The sequence below is a fragment of the Melospiza melodia genome, chromosome 2, assembly GCF_035770615.1.
Source record: "Melospiza melodia melodia isolate bMelMel2 chromosome 2, bMelMel2.pri, whole genome shotgun sequence".
NCBI lineage: Eukaryota > Metazoa > Chordata > Aves > Passeriformes > Passerellidae > Melospiza > Melospiza melodia.
The window spans coordinates 121,418,585-121,441,567 of NC_086195.1; the positions used below are offsets into that span (position 1 = coordinate 121,418,585).

A 22,983-nucleotide genomic window follows, 5' to 3' on the forward strand; every position below is an offset into this window, starting at 1 on the left:
AGAGCTGACCTGTTCTCACAGCTCTTTGCACCATCCTGCAGTTTCCCTCTATTCTGTGCATTTAACCCTCAGTTGTAATCATGCACCTCCAAAGCCTACCTGAATCAGGACAGTCTAATTTTTAATCTGAGCATATCACGGTTTAATCAGAAAAATTTTGTGTGTGCCTATTACTTGTTATTTAATCTGTGAAATCCAGCCTATAAAACCTGTTGGTGTAAAGATAAGCACTTTATTTAATATCCAATTAAATGTGGTCACCAGAGAAATCACAGCTTATGCAACTTTATCAGAAAAAGATTAATCTATTTCAGGCTTAGCCCAAAATGTCATAAAAGAACTCATGAATTTAGATAGGAATCCACTTATTAGCCAAAGACATTTTCCTATTGAGTAAGAACAGTCTAAATTGCTGCCTATATTTATACTTGGTTCAATCAAATTTCTGTACTCAGTAGCTGTCATTGATTTTCAGGACAATTATCAAACAAAAATGATGAACAAACTGCAGGAACATTATAGAGTCTTTTTCAACTCCACAGTAATCATTAGAAAATGCACAGCCTGCTCATTGATAATGCTTTAATGGCTCACAGGGTGACATCATCAAATTAAAAAGACAGTCACACCCGGAAGGCAGAAGATTTTCTTTTTAGCATTACAATTTACCATTTTAAAGTTAATTGTATTTCACTTGGTGTTTCAAAACACACAAGGCTGCACTGAAAGTTACTTTTTTCACATTGTGTGATCATGCCCAAACCCATGATTTTAGAATAAGGAGGCAAATAGTTGAACTTATTTCTTTAAATAAAGCAGACTTTCTTTCCCTGTCTAGAAACTGATATCCCTCAGTTCATTACCAGAGTTTCCCACAGGGCCTACAAAGGCACATTTCATTTCTATACTGTTTGATTTGTCTAGTTGATTTATTTTAAAAGAAGTAGTCTATATTCAGATTATTAAATAATAGCTATGTGGTATAATATTTCCATATTATTTATTATCTTCAGTAAGATATGTATTTCACAGTACAGAAAATTTGTTAAAAAAAAAAAAAAAGGTGTATAGGTGTATCAGTAGAAGTAGCAGAGCTGCAGCTAGTTGCTGGGGCACAGCAATTTTGGTTTTTTTCTGCTGGGTCAACCTGAGGCAAAAGGTTCAAGTGCAATGGCTAAAAATCAGTATTAAACAATGATGCTTAATGGCTTCTTAAAATTAGTTCAGTGATCCAACCCCACTCTGCTGAGTGCAGAAATACCTATCTGTAGTCCATGCATGAAATGTATCATATAGAAAAGCTACAGGAGAGCAACTCTCACCTGGCTACAGCAGATTTGCTGAACTGTATCTTCCCCTCCATGCTGTGAATTCTTTTGTGGTACTCTACAGATAAGGAGTTCATTTGCAAAGTTTGGCATGGCCATCAATTTTGTATAAATTTCAAAAAAAAATAGGAAAATAATTTACATGGGCAGCATCTTCCTGTCACTGAATGGCAAACCTGAGCTTCTCAGAAGAGGCGGTGGATGTCCATTAGTTAGTTTAGCCCTTGCTCTGAATACACAAAAATTCAGTATGAAGAAAACAGCAGCTTTAGTCTGAGAGCCATCTCATGGATGAGAAGATGGGAGTGGGACATGTGATCCACTCCATTTCAAGAGAAATTAATTAGGCCTGCAGTTGGGTGTAATTTAGAACAGACGAGAACGTTGCCTGGGCACCACACCCAAGAATCAAGAAGGTGGGGAGTGCTTCCTACACTGGTGCTGCGCCAACCCCACAGGCCCCAGATGCTGGCAGCAGCTCCAGAGGGGCAGATCCCTGTCCCAGCTCCTGCCTGGCCACTGCCCTGGGCTGCAGAGAGCCACCAGCTCTCCCTGCCCAAGCTCACTCAGCTACAACGCCTTTGCTTAGCAGAGCTCTGCCAAGAAGTGGCAGCAGAAGGATTTGCTTCTCTGTGGACCTTCAAAGATTTGTGGCGGGTACTTTTTAGCTGAACTTCCTCTGTGGCAGCTCTTCATCCCGTGCTCTTTATATAGCAGCAATTAGCATATCTGAGAAATCCCCATTTGGCATGTTTTATGGTCTCTGCTCTGTACTGAGATAGTTCTGTAAGTTATGAGCAGAGATATGCCATAATTCCTAATGTACAACTGTCAGGAAATCACTCACGTAGATTTATTCACTGAACAGTTGGTGAGGAAACCAATTCTGAAAAGGGAGCTAGAAACTTTAATTACACGAGAGAAAAAAATTACTCAAGCACCTCAGACTGCAGACTGGTCAAGAAGCTCCTTTGATGTGCTAAAGACATGACCTGAAATTAATAGATTAATGCACCATAGTGTTTTGAGTTCAAATGCTGGCTTCTGCCCCGATTTTTATTCTGTATTACTATTGCTGACTTTTTTCAAAGTAATAATAATATCAGAAAACAACCACAAGTGTTACATCTGCACTCTGGAACACAACAAAGGAAGACTGAAGACAAAAGACCATCTTCCCTCAAGCAATATCTTCTTGACCAAAGGAAGTTCATGCAATGTAGAATAGAAATATTCCTCCCTGTCAAACCCTGGTCTTGCTACCACTGAATGCAATGGCAAACCCCCTATTAATTTCTAGTGGAGGATGTGCAGTGAATAACTCAGATGGAAGTGGTAAACCATAAGTGACATAATCACTCAGGAACTGTCTCTGCCTCAAGTGACCTAAATGACAGGAAGAAATACAGTGAGAAACAATAATTTGAATTTAGTAAGAAGCCTTTAGTTATGTTTCTGCATTTACTTCCATATCCAGTGTGAAATTATGGAAGAGCTTCATGTGTCACTCTGTATGGGGTCAGCTGTGGCACAGGCATCAGAACACAGAACTGGGGTTTGGTCTCTGCACTTCAGTACTCAGCTTTGACACCAAGAAACCCTGGCTCTGCTTCCTCTGGGCCTGTGGCCAGCCCCGACTCTGCCCAGCCTTGAGCTGGGAATGGAATAAGGTGCACGATCCAGGTGTGCCATCCTGTCCTCTAGCAGCCTCTCACACAATTTTCCATCTGATCCCTCCACAGGGACCACCAGCAAGTGGGGCCAAGGGAAGCAGGCCTGTTCTGGCAGCAGAAGCATCACAGAAGGTGTCCCCATCTGCCTTCACCTCAGCTAATCCCTTTTGCAACCAGATTCAAAATATTGTTTTCAGAGTTGCCATTAAAGCTTATGAAGAGCTTTGAAACTTCTGAATGCAATAGATTACAGTAGTAAAAAACACATAACTTTTTGTTTATTGATAAGAATGCAGCTGTGTATGATCAAAAGCTATATTCCCTATGCTTAGGGGTGGTGGGAAAAAAAGGACCTGCTGTGTTTCAGATGTCAGCTCTTTGTAGTTGTTCACAGATATTTAGACACCCTGTTTGAGCATGAAGTTTTGCCTCTTCCACCTTCCACAGGAGCTATGTGTACCCACAAGCCCAGATTTGTGCCTTTTGCAGTACTGCTTATGGGGGCAAAACAGGTAATGCATTTTCCTCCCAAGACAGTGACTGCACATCTATGAAGGCAGTGATGCCCCACTGTCTAAATTTTTCTTCTCATGGGAGAGGACAAGCTTCTTTAGAAATAACCACAACCATGACGTTTGATTCTTTTTCAGGGATGTAGTCTGGACATAGGTCCATTCCTACCTGAGCAGAAACCGCATGGGAAGGAATGCTGTCTGAAGGCTTCCTCATGGGAACAAACACCCTACAGAAAAACATTAATGTTTTGGGCCCTGCACAGCCATCTCTAAGCTACTGAAAGATCTTGCATGCAGACCTTATCATAAATTATGATTGCTGCTTATGGTATTTTTCAAACTGTCTCACATTGCACTTGATCCTCCCATGAGGACAAAATTTAGACCATGACTAACTCCTTTTCGGTGAGTTTCCCAAAGCATAATTTCATTCTTTTCAGTTTCCCACACAATTCTTTTCTCAGATTCCTTCACTGTTATAGAATCCAGTTCATTTTTATGTCCTCTCTATCTATGTATTTTTAACTCTTCCTGCACGCTAAACATTAATGATTTAGTGCAAGGAAGACAATTCATCATCTGCTAATGGCATTTTCCCAACTGTCCTTCTCACAGTCCACTTGGTCCTTCATCCCATGCCTTTTTTCTAGACTTCTGGTCTGGACTGCTACTTCCATGAAATCAGAAATTAACCAGCTAATAGGTTTGATTGTATCACATGTCTCTGGTAACATGCTTTCTTATATCAGATGTCCCTGAGATTGTAATTAAAATCAGAAAAGGCCTCTTGGAAAATATTTCAGATCATGGTCATTTTAAACACTGTATTAATACTTCGTTTGATTGTATTTGTGATCAATAATCTCACAGCTGTCTTCCCCTTTTCTACTTCAGATCTCAAAGTTTCAGCAGTCACAGGAAGTTGTACCTACCTCTGTATTTGACTGTGGTTGTACAACTACCTTTAAAAAAATGAAAGATTTGATTAGCAATAGATTATGCTGCTGGTATTTGAATGCTAATAATCGTTAGCATGTGCAAGAAAAAAAAATCACCTTCAATATCTCATTTCAAAGAAGTTACAATACAGAGAGTCTTCCATCCCATCTCCCCTTAAACATCTGTTAGTTATAAGAGCTAACAAGAAATGCTCTTGGTTTTCCTTTCTTTCTAGTTACATAAGCTTCCCTTACAGCCATTTGCAGTAAATGCAGAGGAGTATGAGTAGCAATTTTTGGTTCTGAGGGAAGATGCTGGTTCTCAATATTCCTGACCTGTTGGCTCACTGGCTTGAATTATTTTTGTATATTTATCTTCTGAATAAAATGTGGTGAAAAGCAACTTCACATCATGCCTTCATTTCTCAGAGAAACTTGCTGGTGGGAAGGGAAGAAAGTGGGAAATGTATGAGGGAATTTTGGAAAGGAAATACTTGCCCTAAACCATGTAAGGGGCAGCCTCAGCCTTTCTGGCATGCTGGTTTTGACCCATGAAATAAAAAAGGTACCATATTTCAGAACATGCAACTGTTATATATGAAACACAATTAAGAGATTTGGAACGACATGAATATATAATGTACACATTTCTTTACAGATGCATTTTTCTCCAGACAGTCCGGTGCCTGCTTTAATTTGGAAGCTATCCATTTTCATACAACGTTAACCAAGAGTGACAGGAAATCAGATGCTTACATTATATATCTTTTCTGAACTTGAAAAAAAACCCACCCTCCTGTTAATTACTTTTCTAGGAAGCTATTTTGTGATACCACAGGGATAGATCTTCCATATTCAGAAGTGGTACAGAAATGAAAACTTTACAACACACAGCGTGAATAAAGTATGCAAAATGCAGATATTTAAAAGTATATTTGTCTTCATTTATTGGTATGTGAATATGTGACCAAAAATAAAGAATTTAACTGCTTCTGGTCTGCTTGGATGAATTAACAGTTGCTGGAGATCTGAACTCTTTAACCTTACACATCAAGCGACACATATCCATTATTTATTTATCTGGAATTAACAGTGATCATTGAAGCTCACTGTATTTTCCTTGAGTTCTCTCGCTCATCAGTCATATCTGACCCCTGTGAGTAAGTTCAGTGGTAGCACTTTCATGTCATTCTGATTCATGAAAGACTGGGAAACTACAGAACAAAGAAGTTAAACAATTTTCATGGATTTTTTTTTTTAATTTAAAATATCCCAAACTACCTTTACATCCTACATGATCCCTTACAGATTGTGAAGGTGAAGAGTAGACAGAAATGCCCTGCCTTGCTATAATTATTGGAAAGGAGGATGTGAGCTGGTATTAACATAAGTACTGTGCAGAAGCAGCAAGGGCTTGGACTCCTCACCTGGCAGAACACTCCAGTGCCGTGCAAGGGGATGTCTGGGAAGTAGAGTCCATCTAAGTATTTCACTGGTAATCTGAACTCCACAGCAAGCCCACCCTCGTTCTCCCTCTGTACCTTGACCCTCTCTTTTGTTTAAGAAGCCCTGAACCAGATGGGGGGAAGATGCTCAGCCAGAGCTCCAGGTGGAGGGCAGTTTCTGTGTTGGTGGGAGCGCCGTGCTCCAGCACACAGCTCCTGCAGCCACATCCAGAAGAGTTGCTTTCTCCAGCTGCTGAATACCCTCCAGGCCTGGGAGCAAGCCATGCTAATGGGGCCAGAGGTGGAAAAGTGATAGCAATACCGTGCATCTTTTCAGGCACATTTTACAAGGAACATCTATTAGACTACTTTGTTTCTGGTCAGGACGACTTTTATTACATGCAGTTATCATCATAAGCACTACAATGGATTAAAAAAAATCAGACAAAATGTGCAATTAAAATCTGGGGTTTGTAATTCCAGAAATCTTATTTCCTTCATCAATAACTTTAGTGCTTACCACAGGGAACTAAAGAAGCAATTAAACATGGTTGTGGACATTTTTATGCATGCACTCTTGTATCAGCTCCAGAGCTGATTCATAAACCAAGCCATCCACTCGAGGAGGGCAGGGAGGGGCAGTTAAAAACTAAAAGGCAAGACAAGTTTCTCACAATTAATCATATTCTTATATCCACTGAGCTTTCCTTACTCCAAAAGTGGCTACTTTTCCAACTTCAGAAAAGATGGAAAGACTAGTTTTATCAAAGGAAGGATCAGACTTACAAGAGATCTGAATTAACTTCTCAAGTATGTTTTCAATAATTAGATAACAACAATCTCAGGGAAATCTTGCAAAAAAAAACAACCAGGTGCAAACATTAAGGAATATCCTTGAAAATCGTAAATTTATATCTAATTTCAAGATATTTTCTCTGATCATAGTCATCCTACCAGTATAAAACAAAGAGGAACAAGTGATTCACCATAGCAACAGACAGCACATACCATATGGTAATCAATCCATACAGAAAACTTTAGAGGTTATTATTCTATTAAATTCTTTATTTTCAAAAACCTATAGATAAGTTTAGCTGGTGCTGTCCCAGGAAAAAATATATTGACAACTAATTCAAAAGAGAAAGGAATTTGTTTCAATGAGGGTAGGAACAGTAAATTTAGGGATCTCTAAAAGTAAAGTAAAGGTGTCTAAATGGCATTTTCCTTCTACAAGAGCTGTCATGGAAGAATAACCAGAAAAATTAGGCCCACTGCGTTCACTGAAGCTGCCCTCACACACAGTTGTTGAGTGCCTTGGAGACTGCAGAAGGTGAGAAAGGCAAAGGCTTGTGTCATGATTTGAAAACTATACAAATAAAAAAAACCTTTCACATTGTGGTCTCCACTGTGTTTGTTAAGAGCATTTCCAATACCACTCTATTTAACACACCCTTTCTTCCCAGTCCTACTCTGTTGAACTCTGCTACATAAATACAGGCAGTAACACACAGCCCTCCCACAGACACACTTGAAGGTCCTGAGTAACTCACCACTAGCAGGGATCTCTGCACCACACTGCTCTTGTTGTGCAGCTCTTCCTGTTTAACGTGGGAACACATTCTTTATTTGTGGGGAAGGTCAGTGCTACCATTACAGGGATGAATTGATCTGTGTCTCCTTGTAAATGCAGCACGAACATCTGGGAAAGAAAACATCTACAACTGCCTCATACTTACAAGTACTCAAGTGCTGTGATTGCTAACTGGCTTCTCAAGCACTGCAATTCTTCAATGAAGTCAATAAATGGTAGAGGAGTATCAACACACTTAATTCTGTGCTTATGTCTCCAGCCTCTTCGGGCGCATCCTGAAACGGTGCCGGAAGAAGTCTGGACCCTTTCGCTAATGCATTCAATCTCTCCCTCCCTTTTCATCTAAAAGCATCTTTGACTGGCTTTTATTTTCATTTCTGCCTTTCTGGGCCAGAATTAAACACCCTGGGATGTAGGGAAGAAAAGCCTGAATTCTACTCTTACTCCTGCAATGCTTTAACAGGCTCCACCACAGCCAGGGGGATGTGGTGCTGTGCCTCTGAGGAAAAACACTTACTCAGATCTCCTTAAACCCTCTTCCTTCCTCATGAGATACTGTTTCCCCTCTACAGTCCTAGAGATCCAGATATGTGGGATTTCCAGATGAAGTCATGATAATGACTATATTCCCTATTTAGTTTTCACGGACCTTCTGTTCTCAAATGAAATGTAGCAGCACATGAACTTGCATCTTCAGTTTTAAACTGGGATGGAACTGCTTATTATACTTGCATCTCCTTCAAAGAGACTGATTTTGTCCAAATTATCAACACTGAGGCCAAATTGTAGTTTTTTCAGACAGAGAAAAGAGTTATGGGGTGCTTTTGCTTTCCATTAATATGTGGGGATAGAGCTGATAGGCAAAAAAGAGATTGCAGATTCAAAGGACACTTGCTAGAGTGTGTGCCAGATGCTGATAGCTATATATAGCCGCTCAAAGGAGAGTGACTGCAGAGAGTGTCTTACCCAGGAAATAGGAATTTGCCTGAGTAAGAACAGGGCAAAAATAAAAAAAATTTTAAAAAAAGAATAAAAAACAACCCCAAACTCAATCTTTAATCTATGGTGCATTACTTCTGCTGCAGAAGTTTTGTAAGTACTCTGTGAAGTGAATAAGAAAGAATATGTCCTCATGATAACCTTACCTACATTTCACATAAATGTGTTTCCAAATTTAACAAAACCAAATCTTCCTTTTTACCATTAGACTCATAGTCATTCTTGAATACAGCCTCTATTTCTTTGCTCCATAACCCCTAAGAGAAGTAAGCAAAGGACAATAGATAAGGCTTCTTCAATGTAATAAAAAAGCAGCATGCAGCCTATGAGATGAAATTCAAAAACAGAACTTGGATATAAAGAACATGATTTGCCACCCTATGTTTTTCTTATTGTTTCACTCAAGAACATTTTAGAAAAGAGAAGCACTTGATTTCCCTGCCTCTTTTCCTCTGTACTCTGATATCAAATTTTGCTTCCCTTTTATCCAATACAGCGGGATTTTACCTACAGCAATATAATTTCTAAGTAGTTCAAAATGTGAAATACCAGCACTTGAGATGACGAGCTATCATTTCTACAGAGCAGTATGGTAATTTTGGAATGACCAGGAGGTGGGGTATGGATTCTAGTTAACACTGATGAACCTGGCTACTAAAGATTAAATTCCCAAATGAGTAAATGCTACCTTTCTACACACAGGTCTATCCAAATTATTCTCATTAAAACAATTTTAAAAATTTATAAGCTTCACTCTGTGTCAAGTCTATTGAAGATTTTCCAAAACTGATTAAAAATATAAAATGAGTTATTGAACTGCATTAAAAATCAACCTTTTTCATGTATTGAAAAGTAATGGTCTGTAATTCATATTCAAGAGATCTTATTTCAAGTGAATAATAACTGTACGGCGGCCAACTCTGCGCCCTGTTTCTCTGAAAACCTCATGGAATGTACGGAAGAGGATTTTGTGTCCTGCTGCTCACACACACACACACACACACACACACACACACACACACACTTTGTGTGACACTGCTGCTTATTCTCCAGTCCTTACAGGGAAGCTTAACTTTGTTTCATTATGTGTTTATTTTTCCACTGACGGTTCTTTCAAACTGGTGAACACAAATGGAAGTGCACAGGTATAACAGAATGGTTTGGGTTTGAGTGGACGTTAAGATAATCTAACTTCAACCCCAGTACTGTAGTCAGGGACACTTTCCATTAGACCACACTGCTCAAAGCCCCATCCCACCTGGCCTTGAACACTTCCAGAGATGGGGCATCCACAGCTTCTCTGGGCAACCCTTTCTAGTGTTTCACCACCCTCAGAGTAAAAAATTTCTTCCTAATATCTAATCTGAACCTACCCTCTTTCAGCTTCAAGTCATTACCTCTTGTCCTGTAACTACATGCCCTTGTAAAAAGTCCCTCCCCAGCTTTCTTGCAGCTCCCTTTAGGTCCTGGTGCCATAAGGTCTCATTGGAGTCTCCCCTTCTCCAGGCTGAACAGCCTCAACTCTCCCAGCCTGCCTCCACAGGAGAGGTGCTCCAACCCTCTGGTCAGCTCAGTGTCCCTCCTCTGGACCTGCTCCAGCAGGTCTCCATCCTTCTTGGGCTGGGGGCCCAGGACTCATGTTAGATAAACTGATAAGACTCTGGCAAGGGGAAATACTGAGTAAGGGGAGGGATAACCTCAGCAACAATACAGGCTGGGTGCTAACTGGCTGGACATGAGCTCTTCAGTGAAGGACCTGGGGGGTTCTGGTGGACAGCAAGCTGAGCAGGAGTGAAGGACCTGGGGGTTCTGGTGGACAGCAAGCTGAGCAGGAGTGAAGGACGTGGAGGTTCTGGTGGACAGCAAGCCGAGCAGGAGTGAAGGACCTGGGGGTTCTGGTGGACAGCAAACTGAGCAGGAGTGAAGGACCTGGGCGCTCTGGTGGACAGCAAGAGGACCAGGAGTGAAGGACCTGGGGGTTCTGGTGGACAGAAGGCTGCCCAGAGCCAGGAAGGCCTCCCAGTGCTTCCTACACAAACCCTAGAGCACAGTGACTGCCCTGCCAGCCCTTCTCAGCCACACACCTTTTGTTTTAGCAGACACAGAGCTTCATTTCACTACCAGCATTTCAGATACCCTACCCCAAGCCCTCCTTCTTTCCTGGCTGCTCTTAAACAGCTTTCTGCCACTCACATTTCTGTTTCCATGTAGCTTCCAGGCACTGCTGCAGCCTCCTTGTCAGCCTGCTTTCCCTCACAGTCATCCTATATGACATCTCAGCTCTTCCCACAGCCACTGGGGATACCAGGTCTGTCCTGGCCAACACCTTTAGCCTCACTGAACAACAGAGGCCTCATTTTGCCTGCTAACATTCACAGGACCATGGCAGCTTTTGTGCTGCAAGCAGCTTAAAACCTCTGGCCCTAAGGGGGGATGGCAAACATTTGATGTAAAGGAGAAAATTTACGAGTTTAATAGCAGAAATTTTTTAAAAGGATGGGAATTCTTACACAACTCTACTAGAAGATTTATGATACAAATAATAGAAATGGAAAAACATTTTGAAATTAAAAGAAGTCCAACTGAAAATCAAAAAGCGGGTGGATTAGGCAACACTAAATAAAAAACTTTCAGTCTTGGTCAATATTTCTCCCTGTAGCAATACCAGTGGGTTACCAGTTTCAGCTTGTGCCACTTGGGATGGAAAAAGTTAGAACAAAGAAAATATCAGGATAAGTGAAAAATAGCTGGTCCATTGTCTTTCATTGATTTTTCAGATCTAAACATTGTCTTTCATTAGCTCCAGTTTCAAACCCCAATACCCATAGTACCTACTATTTTTCTTCTTCGAAATTTGTCCATAAATTTTCATAAAATCTTTTTTAAACCACCAGACACTGCTTTTGGTCCACCTCCTTCAACTTCAGTTGAATGTTTATATTCTGTTATCTAATACTGTTTTATTAACACTGCATCACATAAAATCCGTGAGAAATTGATGAATATTTTAGTAGGTACCCTGCAGTCCACTCTCTCCTACTATAGTCTACATTGCCATCAGTATCTAAACAAGCTAGTTTAGGGTGATCTCAGCTGTGTTTCCTCATCTAGAAACTGCAGTATAAACTTATGCTTATGCAGCAGCATGGATTGCATACAACAAATTAAATCTTTCTTTCCAGAGGCAGACGAATTTGGAATGCAAATGGTAAATCCTGAGTTTCAGACAAACAAATGATTGCCTATCAGAACTCCTTTCCATACTAGTCCTTAGAGTATTGCCTACATGTAGAGGGGGGAAATTTGAACGAGTCAGATAATTGCCACAGGCATCTTTAATTCTAACAACACTTACCACTTGCAGATAGAAGCACAAGTCTGAAAGGGGTAATAACAGCTAAATGGATATTACTATCTGCCGTTACCTGATCTATCTGCACAATTACAGCACTTTGTGAATGTAAATTTGCTTATAAGATCTAGCTTAAGAGCCTAAAACAACCCCTTTTCAGGGACAACATATCACCTACAGGTTGTTTGGAACTGATGGAACTTTCACTTAGAGAAAAATCACAGAAATAATTGCTTCCAGAGAGATTTCTTTCCCAAACCAAACCCAAGGGGAATACAAGAGTCAACTCCATTTCTGAAAAGCAAGCGTTAAGAGGCCAGAGAACTCCACCAAAAATTAGATTTTTCCTCTCCTTTAACAATGCCAGAAACAAAATTTTAAGACTTAGAACATCTCAAGATACACCACAGCTGTCAAAAAAGAGTAAACAATCATTGCTTCTTCTCTGAGAAAGTCACAGTGATTCAGTCCAATAGAGTCCTATAGTTCTATAAATTGTTGAATTCATGGGAGATCTATCAATTTTCACAAGAGGACGATGTGACCATCTTTGTATTGGCATAGAGGCCTGTGAATACATGCTTGAATAAAAAAACCACCCTTTATTCTGCCAAAACAAATCAATTCCTTCCCATCAAAACAGACCAAATAGTCAAAAACAATCACAGTCAAAGTGGTAAAGCAAAGTGGCCTCCTGGCATAAGAGGAATGTGAACTAAATTAATATACAGTAAGTCCAAGCAGACATATTTTATATCTATTGTTGATAAATAAAAAGTTGTCTAAAAGCTTTGTCAGACACATTCTCATACTTGTAGCATGGCCAGGTGTATTGGGTCAACCCACTACACCAGGTTTCTACAGATGGAAATTCTTTAACAAGGAAACCTCAGTCTTCTCATAAATTGGCTTGAAACACAAACAGATAATATTAACTAAAAGGAGAGTCTCATTGCTCTATTCTCATCTATTCCACAGATTTCATATTGTGTAAGTAATTTATTTAGATTGTGAAACTACTTTGACATTGAGGATGGCAGAACTATTTCTGGTCACATTCACTTCATTTAATCTTTGCCAAAGAGAAAGAAATCAATGAAATATGAACAGCAAGAAGCAATACACCTGCCAAAAAAAAATTCACATTTTATAAATGAGCACTCTGGAAAGAGCCAGTGAAATAATATATACTACTAGAAAATGTGCCAGTGTAGGAAGTGTTCTGGTCCTGAACACAAAGAGCATTTTGGTGTTGAGATACCTTTAAATTGCTGTGAGGCTGCTATTTGCAATACACTATATCAATGTCACCAAAAATATCAATATGCAAACCAGTATGTTAAAAATATATAAAGAGACAGGTGCAATAAGACATCATCCATCCATCCATCCATCCATCCATCCATCCATCCATCCATCCATGGGGGTATGTCATAAGAAATATAAAAACACTTACCTCCTCTTGCTTAGGAATGCTGAACTTGGTGATCTTTGACTTGGTCCTGGCCGAATCAGGCTTGCTGGAAGGCACTCCCCGATAGGACTTGGTTGTCTCTGCTGGTAACTTCAGCTTTGGAGACTCATCCGGAGCCTGGTCCTGACCATCCATTGGCCTTACATAGGCTGTTGGCTTCTGCTGGCCCAGACTGGGCTTTGAAGCAAGAGAGGGTGGGAAGTTTTGGACACAGTGCCCCCCACCATGCTTTGCTGGGCTCTCTTGGACTTTGGTTCCTCCCTCTGAGCTGCAACTGAGCTTCGCTGTCTGCTGGACTCTATTGGTGTTGTCTCCTAATGTGGCCCTCAGCGAGCTTTGCTGGGCAGTATTGGAGGAGGAGGAGGAAGAGGAGGTGGAGGAGGAAGAGGAAGAAGAGGAGGAGGAAGAGGAGGAGGTGGGACTCGATGCATAGTGTTTTAGTTTCTGCAAACTGGATTTTTGGCTGGCCAGTTTGAAGTCACCCTTGTGTGACTCCAGCGACCGGTGTCCGTGTTTGCTCGCTCTCTGCTGGCCATCTGAAGTGGCATTATGCCCAGCCTTCTGCCAGCCCATTGTGGTACTCTTGCTCTGCTGGGCTGCTAGGGATGCTGGTGTGGAAGAAGTAGTGCTGGAAATAGGAGGAGGTGGTCTCGAGTCTGAGATAAGGTGTTCATCGGTCTTGGGGAGAGATGTCTGAGGAACCCCAGGTTTTGGAACCCCAACAAGATGGCTCTGGTTTGACCGGTCAGTTAACAAGTCTTTCATTTCATCATAGTTGCCCAAAGTATTCTGGATGCGATTGGAAAGCTCATCCCCCTTGTTAGTCTGCAAAACAAAAATCAAGTGTTCTGTTACAGTCAACATAAGAAAAACAAAATTCCCTGCATGCTTCTGCTCAAATCCTTACTGAAGTAAGACTGCCTTATTCAGCAGCAGCGTTGAGGGATGAAATCGAAAATCCTTATTGTCTCTGAAGACACTTGTCAACATCTTAAATCTACCCTGAACTGGAAAAGCTATAAAGGGCCTTAGAGTATATAAAAAAAGAAATCTATCACAGATATCACGCTGTAGTTAAAGTATATTACCTGGAAACTGGAAAATTTATTATTGCAACTGCACAGAATGGTTTGGATTAAATCTGACCATGATAAAACTTTTCCTGTAGCCCAGTGCAAGCTCTCCTTCAGTCATGAATGAAAACACTGCATTCCCAATTTCTTCCTCTGCCTGCCTAAGTTTTCATAACCATCTGGGAGGCCACACAACATCCCATGCAAGCGCTGAATGAATTTGTCAGTCTAAGCCAGCCAAATGCTCTGAGGTGACTTGAAAACAGCTTGTGGGAAATGAGAAAAGTACAGATTATGTCCCTTCTTTAACAATGCTCTGACAGGGTGCTCATTCCAGGGCGCTCTCCTCTTGTAAAAAAAAAAAAAAAGGTGAACAGAACCCTTGCCAAATTCTTCACATTTCTCAGTGCTTGCTGTGCATAGCAGGGGAATACAGCCACCCTTCCTCCCCTTCAAGATTAATTATTGTCTTAAAAATGATCCATTTACTTCCTGACTGAAAAGGCAGAAGCTTCACAAAGAAATAAAACAAGCAAACAAAACATGCTGGAAAAGATTGAAAATTCTTGCTTTAAAAAGCCACTGTAAGCAAAAGGGTATATCATTAGCATTTTTACAGCAGAGATTTTTTGAGTCCTGCCAAGATTCAGGCATGTGATGTCCTTTGCTTTACGTTTTCAGAGGAAGACAGTAATGAGGCAGTGGAGTTCTCCTTTCTCTCTTCCAGACAGACATGGGGTCTGAATGGGAAAATTCCTATTAGTTTCAGAAGGCCAAGCTTTCATCTCAAGACTCTGTTTTAGGGGAAAACGGAAGGAAGGAGAAAGAAGGGAGTAAAGGAAGTGGAGAAGATCCTCTTAAAGTTACATTTAAAAACACGAAAGATGTAGCAACCACATCAGTTAATCTGGAAAACTGGGGGTATGGAAGGGAAGGTATTCAAGAGAAACTGCACAGTTTTGAACCTTTTATTTTTAGGGTTTCCTAAACAGACATCTTGTACTGAGAGATCCCAGATAACCACAAGAATAACTGCAGCAAACTGGTATCATGGCATAGGCTGACAACTGGTCTGTGCTGTTTATTCCTGCAAGATTCACTCGGGATAGCTTCAGGTGAGATTCTGTGTTGAGCTGTTCTCATATAGGAGAACTCACCTACATCCTCTTGGGAACATAGTGGGATCTGAGGTAACTTGTTATGAGCTTTAGTTTGTCCTATTATCTTCTCTGAAATATTGCTGGCCTTATTTAAGCATTCCCACAGGGAAAATATGGTCACAAAATGGGTAAGTAGGAAAAGCATTCTGTGCAAACATGTCTAACTAAGAGTGCTCTGATATTCTTCTGCAATGCAAGACAAATCCAAGCATTTGAAGATGGCAACATATAACACTTCTAAAAATAAACCTGACGGCTGCATGGAAGAGCAGCAGAATTTTTTCTTCACTAAAAATACTTACATAGTTAATGGGGCAAGGTGTTCTGTCCAGAAAATATCCAGAACTAATTTCCTACTTTTTCATTCCCCTGTAAAAGAGATTTTATGTAAAAGATACTGGATTTCCTGTAATCCTTCATAGAGAGTTGCTATGGATACTTTGAACAGGACAAGGGGCAACCTGAAGAGTCAGGATTTTTGAGAAAATTTGATGTTATGGTAGTAGTGATACATGTCAAGGTGAGAGAGGACATAAGATTTAGGAGATTTCCAGCCTGCCTTTGATTTTCAAATATGGTCTTCTGAATAGCATATCCTTTGACTTTAGCTCATGTTTCTCAAGCTGTGCAGAGGAATACTGAATTTAATCAGAGCTTGCAGTGAATGTCCTCTATAACTTCATTCCCCTCTGGAAACCCCTAAAAGGTGAACATGATCTTTAAAGGGACTACAAGTGGGTTTCAGTTTTGCTTTTGCAGAAAGGTTTCCTCTTTTGCAGTTAGGCTCTCTACACAGTAAGATCAAAAAGCCACAGCTCTTTCTCCCTGCACTGAAGGTTCACAAACACTTGACTTAGTTCAGAGAGCCCAATGGTCCATTGCCAGTGTATACATGACATCCAGAGTATGCCAGTGATAGAAGTTTTGATGTCCAATACTATCAGAAGGACTATCACCCCAAGCAACTCTGCCACACCAACACAGCTGTGAGTTATACTGCTGTCCTGGACTTTGCCTTTCCCCAAGTCTCCTTGACAAAGTTAGCTGCAGGATGTATTTCTGCAGCACCCTCTTTTCACATGTGTTCAAAATAGGGACACAGTGTTTAAAGGTAAGAAGCAGGAAAGGAGCCATTACTGTGCTTGCCTCATAGGATTATCCCCTCACTATCCTCTCTGCTTCTAGAGGCAGCAGTGATTTTTCATCCACTCCTGTTAAAGCTGATGGAATTTTACTGTGGTTGCACAGAGGTGCCTTCTGGCATCCTAACTCAGAAACTGCTGGTGTGTCCATGGCACATCACATCTGTGCCATGACAGTCAGTACATCAGCACAGAAATAATAATTGAAGTGATATCCCTTTCATAAGTGATTTGAGCTTCAGTATCACCAACTTGAGGCACCAAAGACAAAAGAGTACAGGAGACACAGCAAAAGGCCAGGTCCTTTTTCTGTGTGGTCTGTTTGACTGGACCAAATGGAAAATCATTAAGTCATCACTGCAGCACAGCCCTCAAGAAATGCCAAGACACAGCTGACTTATGCTTTCCAGGCTTTCTTCCATGGATTAGCCCTTGACTGGTCTCAGAGCAGACATTTTCAAGTAGGTCATTGAGGAGTTCAAGACATCTGACATGGTTTCTAAATGCCTTTGTAATGAATCTGAAATCCGGGCAGCTGGAGGTCAGCTTCAAGGCAGACAGAGCTGTGTTCCTTCAAGGGACATGGTTTGAAAGTGGCAGATCTTTCTTTTTTATTAGGGACTAAATACAAGCAACAATCTGGAAGAAGAGCAAGCTAAAAGCTGACCCTGGAGCACAAGAATTAAAACGCAAGCATGGAAGTCAAAGCAGAAGCCAGGTGCCAGGTTCCAAATAGCTCTCCTGGAAAGAGGCACTAAAGCACCCTAAGCATCAAGGGCAAGTGATGCTGCATGGAGTGAAAGGCTACACAGTGTGGCAGCTGTTACAGTAACTTGGACATTTCTGGAAGGGCACAGCAGAAAATACATGATGATGGTTTGATACAAACAAGTGGTTGTTGGGTAAATTGAGGGAGAGGAGCAGCCCCATGGGACATTGCTCTCTGGTCCTGTTCACCATTTTCAAACTCCTGCAGAGTGTAAAAGGCCCTGCTTGACCTTCTAGTGGGGAGTGATGAAAGACAGTCGTGCCTCATCAAACTGCTGTTACCATGAGGAACAACACAGGGAGTTGAGACTCCTATGCTATTTCTGCCTTTGGTGGAGGAAAAACATGTATAGCAGACAAATTTTCTTATTATCCTGGTAATTCTTATAGGAAAAAAAAAGATATTTCAGTACAATAACCTTGGCCAGGGCACAGTGTTTACAGTAGTGCTTGACCTTCACACACTAGTCTTACACAATTGTTTTCTTCTAAGTATTGCAAAAACAGGATACTTTCACCTTCACCTCCTAATTTTAATTCCATCTCAAATATTGCTGGGATATTTCTAGTTTATTTCACTCTTGTGTGCTGCTAAACACTAGAAGAAGCTTTATACACATACATAAACATAAATATATATAAAATCTGACTCTCAGGGAATCATGCATGTTCTCTGTGAATTTTGGGAAGCTAGCACTCATGGGAGGGTGATGAAACTTGTACAGTGCCTTCTGCAGGCTACATTTTTGTACTGAGGAATAAATAAATAATCAAAGATCCGCCCAGCTGGGAAGCATCTACCTTGTAGGGTTCACTGAAGAGGGAATAGCTCGTGTTAAATGCGCCATTGTCCTGCTGGGCCTCCTGGTTTCTCCTTTCCCACTCCTTCCTTCGCAGCACGTTTCTATCTGGCTCATAGACGCTGGAGTTAGAGAAAAAAAAAAGATAAATAGTTTTTAAGAGTTAAAAATTAGAGGGCAACATATAAACCAGTGTGCATTTAAAAGTTAAGAACTCTGTTTTGCAGACAGATGGCAAAAATAAGCACAAACATGAATCAGATGAACGCCAGTTCAAGTAGGCTGGGGAGGTTCAGGTCTCTGGGAATGCTGGTGCTTTCTTCACACAGAGAATAGATAATTAAATTCTTACAGAAAAATAAAAAAGGAATCACATGGCAGGATCTAGTCTCTACAGAACTTCTCTGCTTGAAACGTGACAAAGGAAATATCTAAGCAACTTTGACAAAGACTATAAGTTCTCTTAAGGCAGATGCTAATTACAGCTGTGAGTAAACAGAAATTATGAACATGTTCCCACTTATGACATATCCTCTGAGTGTTGTATGAAAATGCTCCTTTTTTCACATGGCTGTGTTTCTGTAGTGATTCTTTCATTAACTAGCTCCCTAAAGAGCTGTTAAAACTATATGCTGTAGTGGTTTCCACAGTTAGGTTTCTTCTTCTGATCTCTGCTAATCAGCCAAGTCGTGAAACTACTACTGAAACAATTCCTCTTTCTGATGGATTTGACACTATCACAACCACAGAACGTGAATAAATGAATAGTGGCACAACAGTGTATGTATGGCTAGTAGAGTGTAGCTGGAGAGAGAATAAAATCACTGCATTACAACAGCATTACTTTTCAGAAATTAACAACTTTAGCTCCAATATAGTCATTCAGAATAATAACTGACTTTTTTTATTTTCAGAATTCTAGTTAAATACATGGCAACATAAACCAGAGAATTCTTATTCCGAATTTCTACAGAACAACACCTTTCAGTTTTACACATTTCAGTTTGTTATGTTTTATTCTCCTCACAAAGGAAGCCAACATGTCTAACAAAGTTAACATGCTATTTCAGGACAATGTGACAAGTATGCTGATTCCTATTTTGCTTAGCTCGGCTAATGTTTTTCCTCTGACAGAGTAAATCTGTAGAGTAGGAATATATATTAATGTCATGTAAGTGCACCATGTGTTAATAAGATAAACGTTGTCTTGCTAACCAGCTTCCCAGTTAGCAAAGCATATGTTGCATTGGCTACCCATGTGATGCTACCTAGTATGCCTCAGGCAAGGCAGCCAAAAGGCCAACAGCTATCTGATTCTAATTCAGGACTGGAGAGAGCTGAAAATACACAGGATATGTTAGATGCTATTAATACTTGAGAACAATGCCTCAACAGTCACTAAATGAACAGAAAATCTTTTGTTTTCTTGTTGATGCTGCTAACTTGAGCAGGACTGCAGAGTAGCACTCTGATGGTCTGGGGGCAGATGCCAGGGGCCCAGCACAGCTCTCAGACACAGGGGTTTGTTGTGAAACACAGGATTTCAGCACAGCAGGTTCGAGACAGTGTCCAAACACCACCTTGTTTACAACCACTTACAGGTGGTTGAGAGTTTTTGGGGTTTTATCCCATACTTTTCATGAGCAATGCATGTTATTCACTCCAACACCCTCCCCTTGAAAAGCAGCGCAATGAGGAGGCCATCACAGGGATGGAGTTTTGGGCATGGAAAATGCCTTCTTGCAGTAAGAAGGGGATGGTGAAGGCCTCCCCATGGGCTCCTGGGAGTGAGAACACCTCCTGCACACGCTGCTGAGACCAGAGGCAGAGCAGTTGTCATCAACTGCTGTGAGAGCAGAGGTCTCCACTTCATTGTGCCATCGAGCCTACTGCCATCAGCTGAGTCAATTAACAGCCACCTGTGTCTAAACCAGACTTTCTGCCATGCTTAATAACTGTTGTTAGGATTGCTTTTCCTGGAGTTTTAAGAGATCAGGTTATAACTTCATCGTCAGCTACATTTCCCCATCCAGAATTTTCTGACTCTTTGAGAAGCTTTGCATTTGTACTCTAGCCTGCAGCCAAATAGAGATGGGCAGCTTCCCTGAGATAATTTACAATACTGGTCTCTACCTAATTTCTAGGAAGTGCAACATTCTTCACTAGTCCTCATACAAATTTAAAAATTCACTGGTGTGGTAGAACATTTTTACCCCTTTATTGGACAGAGATATATTTGATGAAGCCATACAAGTCACCAGGTCTCTGAACCCCCTTCTCAAATGAATTCACTGCTGGCAAGGCAATGCACAACCTGCAGTAATTCAGAATGATTATGCAAATGTCAGAACCGTGACAATGCCTAATACACCATCTACAAGCAGTAAGTTAGGAAGAGCTACAAGTTGAGAGTTGTGTTCCTTTGGTAATACCAGATGGCAAAATGTCTAGCATTTGTGAAGCTGCTCCTTATTTGCATGAACATTGCAGCAATCACATTTCCTTGAACGTATGTCACCAAATGTATTTATTTGTTTTGGTTCAAGGAGAATACTGCCAACTGCTATAATTGTCTTTATTGCAAACACTTCAGTTAATGGAAAATGATTCTTTTTAATAGATTTCTTCTTTATTTTTTTTAAATTTGCAATCTAAAACAATCCCAGAGGTACCTTTTAATGGTTTAATCTGCGTCTTGTTTCAATAGCTAAGCCATGAAGAACAAGCTCATGAAAACCTCATGACGTTTTCCTCATCGGGGCATGTCTACATATGTGAGTGAAATACGCATATATATGTGTAGTATTCATGATCAGTTTTGTAAGACTCGGAGCCAAAGAATATGCAAACACTCACCACTCAAAAGTCAGTGTCATTTATATTTGTTTCATACAGGTCAAATTCCAAAAGGTGAATTCAAACAGTTTTTAAATGGTATATTGTTATTTTTTAAATGTTGCATCTGTCTCTAATTCATGCTTAAAGGACATGAACCAGAATGTGAGCAACAAGTCAAACTCTTGCAAAAGTTATGTATGAATAAAGGCTGTATAATAGAAATTAAATTATCTCAAACCTGGCACATTGCTTTTTTGATTTATCTCAGCCCTAAGGTCTGCCAAGATACATGCTGGATATACCAATGAATTGAATTGTGCCTAAAGGCCAGTATCTCGGGCTCAAAGAGTTTTCAGTGCACCCCCACCACCCCAGCCACAGCATCCCTACCTCCTCTGCTTCTTCCAGATACACAGAATAATTTCACTCCCAGATATTTGCCAGATGAGATTTCCAATGCATTGCTAAACACGTCAGAGTAGGTATGTTTAATGAATTTTGATCTGCTGTGGTACCTTTTGGCAGATTACCTGGATGGTCCCCAGTCTTTGGCCATGCCCTGTGAGAGCAGCCTGCAGAGAGAGCCCAGGCATGCTGGCTCCTGGTGGGAGGGTGGTAGTGGCACTTTCTTCATGCTACTCCTCCCAACAGAAGGAACTGTTTCCTTTAGTCCTTAATTAGAAATAGACAGAGATGGCTCAGGGGACAGCCCAGGAGCAGAGCGATAATTTTACCTGAAAAACCTAGGGCTGGATTTAATCTCCTACAAAGTCCAAAGAGTTATGTTGTCTCAGGCTAGGCTGAAAGAAATCATAGAAAAAGCCTAAGTTTTAGGTGTTAAAAAAATCTCCTTTTCTTTTCTTTTCTTTCCTCCTTTTTTTTTTTTTAAAGCACTCTATTCCTGACTTGCTCAGATATCACTTTTTGAAGCAACTCAAACTCAAATATAAAGGTCTCATCTCCATGATAAACGAGGTGGCGACAATGCACCAACATATCCTCCTGTCCTTCAGCTTGGGAACACCCAAATTTGCATTCAGAGGAACATGTCTTTTCCCACAAATGAAGCACTGCACCTTCACAGAGGAATTACATGGTGTGCATTAACGATGCTGCTTGACCTTTTCAGAAACCACAAAATTGCTGCATCACGAAGGGAGATTCTGGAAGGGTACTGTTATTCTGTTATAAGATCACCATCCTCCTAACAGCTGGCATCTTTGAGGCTGTTAAAGACACAGGTAGGTAAAATGAGGCTGAGATTGCTGGTACTGCCCTTTCTTGGCATCAGTTTATTTTCTGGAAAAGGAAGGGGTCTGTCGCTCAGCCAGCTGTACCAGCAGGACAGAGGAAGGTGTTACCACATGTGTACAAAGACCTGGCAACAGTTTCTGAATTTACCATTAGCAGTACCCTGCAATCTTGCCTTTGCCTTTCCAGACCTTCCAATATAATCTTCCAGTCCAAAGACTTAGTTCATTATTCTCTGAATTGTGAGGGCTTTGCCACACCCATATACACTCACGTCTTCCTTCTACCTCCCCATGCACTTAAATACTGCTAGATAAATTTAGCGGGAGTAGCTTGTTTGTTTGCAGTTAATGTTTACCCAGGAGGCTGATCTCCTTCACCTTGGCAGCTACCTGTGGCACTTAGCACAAAACATTCAGAACCTGAAGTCTAGACATATTAATTACAAAAGCAGAGCTGATGCTTCATGCTAACAGGCAGCAATTTCTTAAACTGGCAAACCCACAGTTCCTGGCAGTCCTTTGCTAGGGAAGACCTAGTTCCCAGGGCTGAGCTTCTTTCCCAAATTTTGTCATCCTCCCCACTTGTTCTTAAACTGAGCCTTCTTCTTCCATCAGGAAATGAAGACGGTCCATC

General features: G+C 40.8%; 1 protein-coding gene across 2 annotated transcripts in view; it reads right to left on the reverse strand.

The window, feature by feature from the left end:
* Positions 1–22,983, reverse strand: part of AFF3 (ALF transcription elongation factor 3) — a 326,046-nt gene that overhangs the window by 257,650 nt on the left and 45,413 nt on the right. For both annotated transcript variants that reach the window (XM_063149789.1, XM_063149788.1), the window contains exons 2-3: positions 18,260–18,380; positions 13,298–14,140 (exon numbers count right to left, since the gene is read on the reverse strand). In XM_063149789.1, the coding sequence (XP_063005859.1) occupies positions 13,298–14,140; positions 18,260–18,380 (964 nt within the window). The remainder of the gene's footprint in view (positions 1–13,297; positions 14,141–18,259; positions 18,381–22,983) is intronic.